The sequence below is a fragment of the Dicentrarchus labrax genome, unplaced genomic scaffold (assembly GCF_905237075.1).
Source record: "Dicentrarchus labrax unplaced genomic scaffold, dlabrax2021, whole genome shotgun sequence".
Taxonomy (NCBI): Eukaryota; Metazoa; Chordata; class Actinopteri; family Moronidae; genus Dicentrarchus; species Dicentrarchus labrax.
The window spans coordinates 10,393,385-10,406,627 of NW_026136715.1; the positions used below are offsets into that span (position 1 = coordinate 10,393,385).

General features: G+C 38.9%; 1 protein-coding gene across 2 annotated transcripts; it reads left to right on the top strand.

Moving 5' to 3' along the window:
* The first annotated feature begins 207 nt into the window (after positions 1–207).
* On the top strand, positions 208–11,939 carry syn2a (synapsin IIa). 2 transcript variants are annotated; one of them, XM_051425670.1, is made up of 13 exons: positions 208–722; positions 5,954–6,011; positions 6,121–6,212; positions 6,457–6,613; positions 6,788–6,877; positions 7,030–7,092; positions 7,249–7,391; positions 7,496–7,570; positions 7,740–7,842; positions 8,040–8,186; positions 8,326–8,392; positions 10,986–11,087; positions 11,487–11,939. In XM_051425670.1, the coding sequence occupies exons 1-12, from the start codon at positions 382–384 to the stop codon at positions 11,084–11,086; spliced, it is 1,437 nt and encodes a 478-aa protein (XP_051281630.1). In that variant the 5' UTR covers positions 208–381; the 3' UTR covers position 11,087; positions 11,487–11,939. The 2 variants fall into 2 exon arrangements, with proteins under 2 accessions (XP_051281630.1, XP_051281631.1); XM_051425671.1 differs by lacking the exons at positions 10,986–11,087; positions 11,487–11,939 and having other exon boundaries at positions 211–722; positions 8,326–10,616.
* Positions 11,940–13,243: the final 1,304 nt, after the last annotated feature.

The following is a 13,243-nucleotide window of genomic DNA, read 5'->3' on the forward strand; positions in this document are numbered from 1 at the left end:
TTTTGAATGCTGTGGTTCAAGAAAGCGTGACGCCTGTGAGGCAGTAGAAAATGGGGGAGGGGAAGGGAAGGCAGTTACGCCAGTGAGTGAGAGTGGAGAGAGGGGAGGACAAGAGGAGGAAGGAGAGGCATAACCACAGCATCAGTGGGAATGGTTGAGGAAAGCACAGGGTAAGGGGATTGGTTGAGGGTGAGTGTAGCGTCACTGTCAGTGAGGGGGAGCTCTAAGGATGCTACGCTGAACTGGGAGGGAATACATTCGCTGGGAGTTTGCATTTAGAGCTCAGCCATTATTAGCTGTACACTGAGACCAGGGACTCCTCTGCAGAATCATTTTCCACACCCAGTGCTTGTTGACTCTTCTGCTCTCTCCACTGCAGCCATGAATTATTTGCGTCGGCGTCTCTCGGACAGCACGTTCATCTCGAACCTGCCCAATGGCTACATGACAGACCTCCAGAGGCCTGAGCAAGCTCAGCCTCCTCCACCTGCCTCCACCACCCCTGCCAAGTCTCCTACAGCTGGGCCTACACCTCCAGCCACTTCTCCTGCTCCAGAGAGGAAACCCCAGACTTCTCAGTCCACTGGAGCGGGTTTTTTTAGCTCCATCACCAACGTTGTTAAGCAGACAGCTGCCTCAGCAGGGCTAGTGGAGCAGACCCAAGTCACGACACCTAAGAAGTTCAAGATTCTCCTGGTAATTGACGAACCACAACAGGAGTGGTAAGAAAAAATGTTGCTCTACTCAGTCATATACTTCATCTTCAATCATTTATAGCCTATTGTTGTTTGCTCATCCTTAATGCTGATTTTATCCTCATGATCCATTTGACTGTAGTAGTTAGGTAAGGGTTAAAGAACCACTGAAACAACATCTGTATCAAGCACCCTGCAGATGTGAATGGTTGCTGCTGCTGTGGTTTGATGGTGGTACAGCGTGCCAGTGTTACGATAATACATTGAGGCAGTCAATACTTAAGCAAATACGGTCCATTGATTCTCAGCAGTAAAGATATCACACCAAGATAGAGGATTTTTATTGCCTTCTATTTTGTGTGTGTTGTCTTTTTTTTTTTTTGTGGTATTTCATTTTGTTATACATATTGGGGCAATAGAAGGGTAGGGTTTTTGACAGCTGCTTGTAAAAATAATAATAAAACTTAAATAATTGATAGTATTGCCCTGTCGTGTGGCATTTTACCTTTCCTTAAAATGGATGTTCCACAGGTTGTGCAGAATTGGGAAATGTGCACTACATACTAGTCTACATACTGCAGCGCTTTCCCTCCATCAGTGGGGTTTCCCCCTGCTTACTGATAGCAGATCACATGACATGCCCTGCGCTAACACAGGGACCGATTCATGTAACAGCATCCCATGGTACGTAGGGTTTTATTAGTTGATCCTACAAACAGCAGATAGGTAAGTAAAAACACAAAATAGAAAAATGGAATAACATCATCTAATGGCTGTATTTCTCAGCCTTCTCTGAGAAAGGACCATTGTGTCATTAATGTTAAGGGTGGGCTTGAGGCATTTAAGCCCTTGCAGTCAGTGTCCTCAGGGATCTTGCTCAGAGGGAAATTAAAACACCCATCATCGGTCTGCTGTGGCAAAGTGTTTAAAATCAGTATGCACGTGGATTTAGTGGAAATCTTTTTCATAGACACTGACATGTTGTTGAAAAATAAAGAATATGGTAATTCTGTCACCACGTGATCAACACTTGTTTACACAGCTGACAAATTTTCCACAGCGATGTGTGTGTTAGAGCTGTGCAGCTGGATGGTACAGTGGATGCCCCACACATTTGCACAGTTATGGGTGTGATTTCTATTTTCTCCCAACTCTGTGATGACTTATGTACAGTGCAAAGAGACTACTTTCCCACCGGTGATATGCTGACTTTGTGGAATCTTTGGGCTTTCCTGAGACATGGCAATAAAATCTGAATTAAATCTACACCCACCTTCTTTAAGCATTGGTCAACACCAAAGTATTTGCTAGTTAGATCTGATTTTAAGTGAATTCATTTCTGAAAATTACCTACAGTAATGTCTTAGCCATTTCTTTACAGAGCAAGGAAACAGACTCCTCAAAGATATATTTGTGCACTGTGCAGATGGCAAAAGGCCTTCACATTTGGGATCCACCAGTGCAAAGTGTAATGTTGTATTCATGCCGAATGCATTGTGTATCATGTAGAGACCATAACAAGAAGGCCACTGTGGTGGGATTTCATTTTGCACTGATTAAGATACATATACCACTGAATTTAATTGAATCTTTGGAGGAAATTGCCCTCAAAACACACCAAATCACACTAATATAAGGATATAGGCTTGCAGAATCAGAATCAGAAATGTTCCATTTCTGATTCTGATTCTGATTAATTCAGGTGGTTTTGCAGTGTCATCTTACGCTTGCAAGACTGGGTAATTACAAAAAAGAAACCTTGATCAATATTAATAAGATCAGACCCTCGTTGGGGAGATGGATTCCAGCCACATGCATTCATTTGTTCCACATTTGTTGTGAGTGGAAAGAAAGGAGCTTGTTGAGGAAAAAGGATCACAGTCTGATGTGCCCTGGCAATGCTCTGTAGTTCTGGCAGAGGAGCACATTATAATATATTAAACTAAAGCCATGTCATTCATTGAAGGTCATTCTAATTGAGAATATTGAGTAGGTTGGGTTGGCAGTAAGATAATGTTTTACACTCCACCGTTCTCACTGTTAATATTTAACAAGATCTGATATGAAGTAATTCCTCTGGATTTAATAAAAACGTCAAGCAATTTCCTGCTTTTTACATCATTCCTGTTGTCTAATATAATGTTAGTTCACTGTATTCTCCACAGACTAGTATTGCTCTTAATGTTACACATCCACCGGGGAGATCAGCTAAAATACTCAATTCCAAAGGCTTCCTCTGCCCAAGCACTGCATCTATTTTTCATGGCTGCTCAATATCACTGGGTTGGGAGTTGTACCTATTATTTCACTACATGTGGTTGTGTTTGGTTGCTTTTATGAGACCTTTCGTCTTTGAAGTACTACATGCTTTATATTCAGCTCTCACAGTAGCTCAATGTAAACCATAAGACATATAGCTGTTGGCAAGCTTTAAGAAGATGAAATGTGTCTTTATTTTTATGCAGGTTTTGCTGAGTACCTAATGTTCTCTGTAATGTTGTCTGTTTTTGTGCTGTATCTCATTGTGTGGTGGGCTGTTTTAAGACTTTTTTCTGCCCGCTAACACATATGAAAGCCAGAGTGATGAAATCCTGGTGGCCCCAAGTCACACAGAATGAAATCAGAAAGAGTCCTGCAGACTAATTGCGTCTGGCAGAAGGTTCAGCCATCAACATCTATTTATTCATTTGAGATGAGTCAAATCCCAGATGATATATATACATATATATAAATACATCATCATATAGTATATACTCTATATGAGGAATGAGACATTACAAGACATTATAAGCTGTATTTTCTAACAGTGTTAGAAAATACAGTTTTAAATGTTTTCATTATTACACATCTTGCTCGACCAACAGTAAACATGTAAAATTTCAAGGAGGGCTCAAAATATCCTGCCATATAAAGACAACAGAAGACCTTAACATGGACGATTATTTGAATAAGTACCTTGTTGTGCAACAGACTGTGTTAAGCAGAACAATTAACTGTGTAGGATTAAATGTGTGTGGATAAAATCAGTGATTGCCAGGATCACAGCACATATAGAGACAGAAGCCTTCTGTCACTCAGCCAGTGTTTTAACTTGTTAGATGAAGCTGCCAGTCATCCAGAGAGATTTGTTTTGTGCCAGGAATACTGTGCTATAAATTGTGACAGGAGGAGCAGATGTTTTACCTATCAGACTAATGGCCGACATGCACTGCTTCCTTATTCTCTCTATAATAGCTCGGTTTAAATAGCTTGGTTTAGATTCCTTTTATTTAGTCATTTAATGTTCACAAATGACAAAAATACATAAGGGACTGCTTTAAGTGGAATCGAGACAGAAATGTTTTGTACTGTGAGCTTAACCTTATTCAAACATTACCCACATGTGAGAGTGAATGTTAAGCAGGAGACGTGATGAGACATTAAAATTCAGCAAGGCCTCCCGCTTACCAAGCTCTCGGGTGAATCATCCGAATGAAAAATTCTGTCACAGCAATATTTAATTTGGCAATACTTTAACATAGCAGCTTGCGACTATTAATGAAGCTGCTTAATTTTACATTGTCTATATTGTCGTACTTATCTCTATTTTCTTTTTGTTGTCTTATTTGGTTCCTAATCTAATTTTTAATTAAAGTCAAATAGTACCCATATTGATTCTTACAAATGAATGATCCAAGTAAACGTCTACAAGCATGCATCCTCTTTCTCTCTCAGTGAGCAGCTATAGCACAGCACCCAGAGGAAAACTCCAGTTTTAAGGCCAGTATGTTGGTCAAGGGCAATGGACAAAGCATTCCTAATGTATAACAGTAATGTCCTTTGTTTTTGGATGAAAGCAAATACAAGGACAACACAGAAGGGCCTAAACTTTAACCAGATAAGCGGCCTAGTGAGGTGTCAAATACTGATGCATATTAATGCATTATGTTATCCTAATAGTATGGAAAACATACTATGTTAAACTTACAATTAATGATGTTATTTTTGGGTGGCTCAGCATGTTGAGTTGAGCTGGGCAGAGTGATAAAGTATAGACCAAACACATAATGCAATCCTCCCTCCCATTCAGCCATTTAGCCATCTCCCCCCATGCTAACAAAGATTAAAATGTCAATGACAAAATTAAATCAGAGGCTTGTCTTTTTCATGCCTCGTCTCTGTGTTTGTTCTGAGAGGTCGTGTTTTGGAAGCACCGTCTCAGTCGACAGTATGTATTGGCAAACAGCATTTATCACAGTGCAGACTAGGCTTTTAATTTTCTCAGATACAGTATAGGAGCAGTGATTCATATTTTAAGGCTTGTTTTCCTCCACAGCCAAATAGATCCCCATCCTCTAATTAGATTGGGGATGAATTATTCAGCCTTACCTCCTCACTGAATAGGCAGGGAGTGCAGGGTACGTGACAGCAGGGTGATACAAACTAAAAGGAAGAGGAACACAACATGTCGGCAAAATATATCAACAGTCTACAAATACAAATTTGGATAAAGGTGGTTTCATTATGTTTTGCACCACACCGGTTTACCACTATTGTACTTCAGTAGCTAGCTGTTGAGAACTTGAAGCTGTGGAAATAAAAACCAGATTGGGTTATTTTTTGGGCCCTCATTAGTATTGATTTACTGTAGATCACCCCAGTATTCTGTACTGTGAAAGCTTATGTTGTCAGGCCTTGCTCCGGCATATGACAATCAACGTGTGGCGTCTTAAATCCTATGGAAAAAACGGTGATCCCAGGGGGAAAAGAGTTTGAGGGAGCTGCAGGTGTACTTTTTATTCAAGCCAGAAAAGCTAGAGACTCTCTCACTCCGGTTTAGAGTGAGTGCTGAATCACTCAATCACTCAACTCATGAAAGGTGCAGCCATTTCCCGAAATTGTGAATTCATTGTGTTCAATAGGAATGTTACTTACTGCATCATACCCCACTGCTAGTGGAACAGGCATCAGGAAATGCTTACTTGCATCTCTGTGTATGCTGTGTAAGATATGCCTTTAAAAATGATACAGCCTTTAAAAGTGTTATATTACCAGACAGAAGGGGAGAAGTGTTAGTGCTAGGCTCTGTATCAGCAGTTGGAAAAGCATGAAAGGGAGCATTTGTCTTCTCAACAAAGTGATATCTATTCAACATCAATTCATATTCCAGGTTGTTATTATTACAATGCTAGATTTATACTTGGATTTGTTATTAGTTGGAAGTCTCTATCGTATTACATTAAGAGTTAATACATTCTCTCTGTTTCTGTTTTAAACAGGGCTAAATTATTCCGGGGAAAGAAAGTACATGGGGATTACGACATCAAAGTGGAGCAGGTACGTTTCACCAAGCCAGTGATATCCATTTTAAGTACTTATGTAAAACAGAATAAAGACGTTTTAAGTACTCTGTCCTCATATGCTTCTCTAATCATCAACTCCTCAGGCTGAATTCAATGAGATCAATGTTGTGGCCCAAGCCAATGGGACCTGCAATGTTAATATGCAAGTTCTCAGAAATGGCACCAAGGTTATGAGGTGAGACACAGAAAAACACACACACACACACACACACACACACACACACACACACACACACACACACACACAGAAAAGAGGAAAAGATTTATACTCCAAAATGTTTTAATCAATAGGGATGTTGTATGTCCACCTACAGTGCTGACTGCCTGATTTATCCACATTGCTATCAACACCAACCTATCACTACTATAATTTTCTGGTCAGATCTTTGTCACATCTCTGCCATAATTTTATCTTCTAGGTCATTCAAGCCAGACTTTGTCCTCATTCGTCAGCATGCCTTCAGTATGACCCAGAATGAAGATTTTCGCAACTTGATCATCGGCCTGCAGTACGGAGGCGTCCAAACCATCAACTCCCTTGAGTCCATCTACAACCTGTGTGACAAGCCATGGGCGGTAAGGCACTCAGCAGTCAAGGAGACCTTTACTATAAGGCAATGCAGCAGGGAAAAGGACAATAACAATGACCTGTTCTCTGTCTGCATTGGCATTTTATCTATTAAATTAATAAAAATTCTGTGAAACGATTTATAAATGATAACTGATTTATTTACCTTTTTGTGTCTCCAGTTTGCCCAACTTATCAACACCCACAGGAAGCTGGGTGCTGAGAAGTTCCCTCTCATTGAGCAGACCTTTTACCCAAACTACAAGGAGATGGTGAGAAAACCCATCACACACTTTCTACTGCTTTTAACATTTCTAGTGCATCTTTGACATTAAACAATACACTTGCTGTGTGTTTGCAAATGTAAGATGGAAGTATTATGGCCTTATATTCTGCTATAAGCAATAACACTTCTTTACTTTAGGTAAGCATGCCATCATTCCCTGTTGTTGTGAAGATTGGACATGCCCACTCCGGTATAGGAAAGGTATAGAGAATTTTCTTTTTGCAGCAATATGTGTGTTTAATGTATATGCTGTTAATTAAAACAATTGGAATATTACCAAAATATCAGGATGCATTTGTCTGCATCATGCTGTTGCCTTTTTAAATCTTGGATATTTTGCTCGGTTCGGTTCTCAAGGTGAAGGTGGATAATCACAGTAAATTCCAGGACATAGCCAGTGTCGTCGCTCTCACCCAGACTTACACCACCACAGAACCTCTCATCGACTCCAAGTATGACATCAGGATCCAGAAGATTGGCACTGACTACAAAGCCTACATGTGTGTATAAATATACATATACATTTTTGTTACTTCAGCTTCATAACGGAATGAGAAACAAAACTGAAATTGTAAGTGTAATTTGTGTGCTTTACACACTTCAGGAGAACGTCTATATCGGGTAACTGGAAGACCAATACTGGCTCAGCTATGCTCGAACAGGTGGCAATGACTGATAGGTGAGTGTTAACAAAAAAGGTCAATTAAGTCTCTTACATGGGGATTATTAGCATTCGACTATCAGTATGCTCACCTGCAACAAGTGATAATCAGACTGTGGTGCCACATTATGTTGCCACTTTGAGTGAGTTGAGTGATGATTGATTGATTGATTTATTTTTTGTTTAGGTACAAGCTGTGGGTTGACACCTGCGCAGAGATTTTTGGGGGACTGGCTATTTGTGCAGTCAAAGCTATCCATGGGAAAGATGGCAGAGATTACATTACAGAGGTAGGATAATTCGTTTTAAAAGTTTAAAATTATATTTCTGGAACACACCGAACTGTATGAATACATGAAAGTAGAAATGTAGCCTTCAGGTCAAGTATTTCAGTGTATTTTATATAAAGACAGGGTTACATAAGGCACTATTCAGTGGTGTTGACATCCTCTCTCTCTCTGCTATAACCACCCTCCTTGTGGCGCAGGTGGTGGGTTCTTCTATGCCCCTAGTAGGGGAGCACCAGGCAGAGGACAGACAACTCATCGCTGACATGGTGCTGGCAGAAATGAACCAATCAGCAGAGAAAGAGGCCAATACTCCCCAGAGACCCACTACCATACAGCCATCCCAGGTATAGTAACACACAGGTGCAGAAATTAGAAACAGTAGGTGTCAAACTATACTCAAATAATCTAGTTATTTCTAGATCTCACTACAAGAAAACTATCGCAGCTGTTGCTGGATGAGTAAGTTATTTTATGTCTTTTTAGGGAGCTGGCCAGAAAGGAGAAATTGTTGGTGAACCCACTAAGAACGGTGCTGGCCGCCCGCCTCAAGGTTGTCTGCAGTACATTCTCGACTGTAATGGCGTTGCAGTGGGTCCAAAACCAGTCCAGGCCAACTGAGTCACACAGGAAAAAGGGAGGAAGTCTCAGAGTCTAGATAACAATGACGTACCTTAACTGAACACAAGCGCGGACGTGTATGTGTGGATGCTGATAGCTAGAGTCAGATCTTGGTGATGTGAGCTTGGTACAGCGGAGTGCTGGCCTGGACTGTGTTTTTAACTCTATGCAGTGTCAAAATGTACTGTCTACTTGTTGACCTGTTGATTTGTGTGCTTGTATAGGTCACCTATGTTTCAGTAGCTGTGGTTTTTTCTTTGGGGCTGTTGTTGATGATGTAAAAAGCAGATTGTGCCTACACTGAGTTCAGTGCTGCTCTGTGCTACCTGTTTGACCCAGCTATGAATCTTTTATTTGCCCCCTACCCCTTTATGTTTTCTATTTTGGTGTGTACCTTTAGATATTGTTCAAACTGTGGACTATCGTGCAGTTTGAAGTTTGTGTATATCTCAATATGTATACAGTACGTGAGTGTGTATGGCTGTAGTGGTGATTATTTTCATACTTATACTAATAGATATTTATTTTTGTTTTGCATGATTGATACAGAGACAGGTGCAAGTCAGTTATTAATGTCAGATCAAGTTGGATGTTCACGTAACATCGCTGTTTTACCCAAGCTGTGTTCCCTGTGATTCATGCATTGTGAATGTGTCATAAGAAATTCTTATATAAGTTCTACAGGATACATGTATTCATTACCAAACATGCATTAACACAGTCAGTGGATCAGTGTACACTCTTGCATACACATACACACAATAGAGACATACAGTATGTGGCCTTTCTTAAAGTTAATTTTTTCATCTATAATGTCACAAGAGAGATTATTTAGAGTAATTTTAGTATACTAATAGATTGACACATAATAAGTATTAAGATTAGTCTAAGATTTATTAAAGATTTTATTATGTAGGATGTTGTGCAGGTGTGCACACATAACTTAAATATATTTGTATAATTTTGAACCAAAGAATAAATTATTTACTTTCAATCAGTCTTTGCACTCCAGTAACCCACAATGTAAATATCAGTGAGGGGACTGTTAATCCTGCAGTGTGTCACATGTAGTGTGTAATTTCATCAGAGAACAGCGTTCCAACGCAGTACTTATGTTTTCAAATAGCCAGTTGTAAATCACAACCGGTGAACTAATGCTGTTTTCGAAATTGTCATTGTCTTTTTGCGTTCCGTCGTGTGGAAGCAGACATTACGGCTGACAATGAAAAATTGTGTAATGTATGATCTGTCATGAAACACCAGATATAAAGTCCCCCCCCCTCGGCCCTCACACTGAATAACGGCTATCATGGTGGTGTTGCTATGACAACAACACAAGTGCTCTGAGGTTTAGTGTGTGGACCCGTGTTACTGCCATTCAAAGATTCAACACGTTTGCCCATATCCCACTTCCTGTGAGTTGATTGAAAGTGCAATATAACTCTTTATTTTCTACTCAATAATTTATTTATTTTCAAATCAGATCTTCCATCAAATTGATTCAAAAAGCTATAGTCATCCACATATTGAATTGTTTTGAAACGTTTTTACACAAATGTCACAATCACTTGGTTGTTGTCCAGTGGCTTTTGTGGAGGACATTTCATATATCTAATACTCAAATAGTGAAACAGCTAAAAAGCAACCAAATCAACTGTAAAAAGAAATCTGTACCGTTTTCCAACAATTTGTTTGTTACTATAGTATGAAGTATGTTCAGCAAGCTCTGTGTGTAATTCCTTTCCAAGTTGTATGAAGTACCATTGTATCTGTGAGCGTATCCTTGTAAAAGCCATGCCTGAGGCTTTATGGATGTGTTGTTCTGTTTAATAGGAAATATGCCATGGCATTGATTTCCAAGGGAGGAACATGCAGAGTTACAACAAGTGCATGGTTAGGCCTTGGTTCAGTGATCGTGACTGAATATTTGATAACTTATAACTGGACGTGTTTATTTGGCCATTGTGTTGAGGTGAAACTTATATCTTCAGACCTGCAGGACTGTAACTATCAAGGGCCATTGTAACTTGCTAAATATGTGTACTTTCAAAACCGGTGTTGGACTGTTCAAGATCAGAATACAATATATTGTGGAAGAAATTCCTTTCTGGATATTTCCCCTCTGTCACTGGCAATAAAGCTTCCTTTGCAATATATGTTTGGTCTGTGTCCTCATGTTGTTGTGAGTAATACCATTTCTTAAGGAAACACTTATGCTCTACAAGTGAGGAGGCTATACTTACAGTTCAGGTGCTGCACAGTGCACATTGGTTCCAATGCATGAAGCGATAACCGTATGGTGATAATATTCCCTCTGCTTTGTTCGTAGCTTTTATTTTATGGTGTCTGTCTTACATGTTAACAATGTGGAATTACTGTACTTGTGTCCGATAAGTTAATTAATAAACCAGTGATCTGTGAGAACATGCAAAGCTACTTATACTAACATCACATTTGAAACTGTTTCATTCATCATTCTGTCTTCATAGCTTCAAGTAAATTATGTAATAATGTGCTGAAATTAGGAGCCCAAGGATTTCTTTCACAAAGGCCTGCTCCGAAGTTGACACTCAAATTTCCTGCAGAGGATGCAAAGGAAAAGACACACAAGGACTTCCATAGCTGAAGTAAGAATGAATAACATAACTCACTTGTGAATTCACATACACTCAGTGGCCACTTTAGTTACACCTATGTAATTAAATGCAATTAAATACAACACCTCTACCACACCTCTACCAACATTTATAATGTTCAGTTTTGGGTGACACTGTCAGAAAAGCACAATTATATGTTTTTACTGAGGTGTTGTTGCACTGGACTACATTATACTGAGGGGTGTTTCTTTTTTTCTCCTTCCATTTACACACATGTGGGGGACACAGAATTAGAAACTCCTCCATGACAGTGTCAACACTAAAACATTATAAGCATCATAAAAGTAGAGTGTTCTTTATAAAGTGTCCACTGAGTGCATATCCTGACTAACTCTGCACATACAAAGTAATGATCCTCTTGTCTTCCAGCAAATTCCCGTCCCTCATCACTGCCACTGAAGAGTGAACGATGAGACCATTCTCAATTTCAGGAAGTCGAAGTTTGTTTAATGAATAAATGTAGCTTTATTTTCAACCTATGTCAACCCACCTGTACAGTTGCTTAGCTATACAAGAAATAGTGACTATCAAAGTTGTGTTAATGAAACGATATGTAAAGGTGTAAGGTGAACGTCTTTTCAAATAAGATGTATACCCACTCTGTGTATAATGATGAATATTTTTAAATTTGTGATTGCATTGCTTCACTAGAAATGTATATTTTACTTACAATAACTATTTAATTACAATAATTACCAGTAATACAGTGATACGCTTAGTTATGTATGCCTGCTACTCACCTTCAGAACAGTTAATAATGCATTGTTGTGTTTGCAAAATTGTGATTATAGTGATTATCAATAGTAAATACTATGTACTAAATAGTGTTTGTAGTGGTTATTTTTCTATCTATTTCTTTTCCTATCTATTTCTAATAATGTTTACTTTAGACCAACTGTGATGACTCGCTGGACTTAAATTATAAATGTATTTCGTCCTTGCTTTAAACTTAAAGTAGTTGAGTTATGAATGTGAACAGTTCTTCTTGTGATTTAAAGTCCAAGTTATGAGGTGAGATGAAGCAGAAAATGCAAGAAATCAAATTTGATTAACTTTTCATTCAAATAACGACTGTATGACAGAAACATTTTATATTACATCGAGACAGGTCTATTTTATTGGGCACATTCATTACCAACTTTTAACGTTTATTAATCATTCAGGTTTGATGTTTATTATTCTCTTGATTGCGCTTTCTCCACATTGAACAGTATCTCAGAAAATTATGATAGGTGCTCAGAGAGCCCATTATGACATTATTGGTTCGGTTTTATTGCTTCATATATTTTTTTGCCTTTGAGCTATACTGCATCAGTCAACTGTTGACAGTATTACAATGCCCCACCAAACCTTAATTTCTTCACCTTGGAGACTTTGTGTCACCAAACAGTTCCTTCTATACCTGAGCTACCTTCTAGCTATCAACATATGCATTTATTATCAAGTTATCATACATGGAACACTCCTTATTCTTGCACCTTTTTGATGTTTTTGCACCACAATGGGTTGATATACAATTGATATGTATGATTTGAATCTATGAATATGCAAATTTCTAATCAAATTACTTCATTAAAAAGGTCCAATCTCATTGTGTGTGCACTTGAAGCTTTAAGTTCCCATGTCACACTTTCATGAGTTGCATACTGGACCAAGATTGACTAACAAATTAGCTGCGATGTCACAAGATCTTGGTCATATGACATGCACATATATCATTCTGCAAAGAGAAGCTCAAAGACCAGATAATCTGATAAATCCTGTATCTCTAGTTTGGCTTTTTTAACTGACACAACGCCCTGGTGTGCTCCTCCTCTTGTAATTCATGACAGGAGAGTTCTGGTCAGAACTTTGTTAACTGCAGACAGCCATCAGCACTGTAACACTGTCTGCCTACAAATGTCCCATGAGTAATTGGCTGCAGAGACCCTTCTATGTCCTCGTGGGAGCATACATTTGCTGAGGAGTCTAATATACTGCAGCTAGATGACTGTGTATCTGACATCACATCTGTTATTTGTCTTAGAACAGCAGATTCATGTTGTTTTCTTTAACAAATATCAGCAAACATCTCCCACTGATAAAATATGCTCAGCATTATGTATTTGTAAGGCTTCCAGATGGTA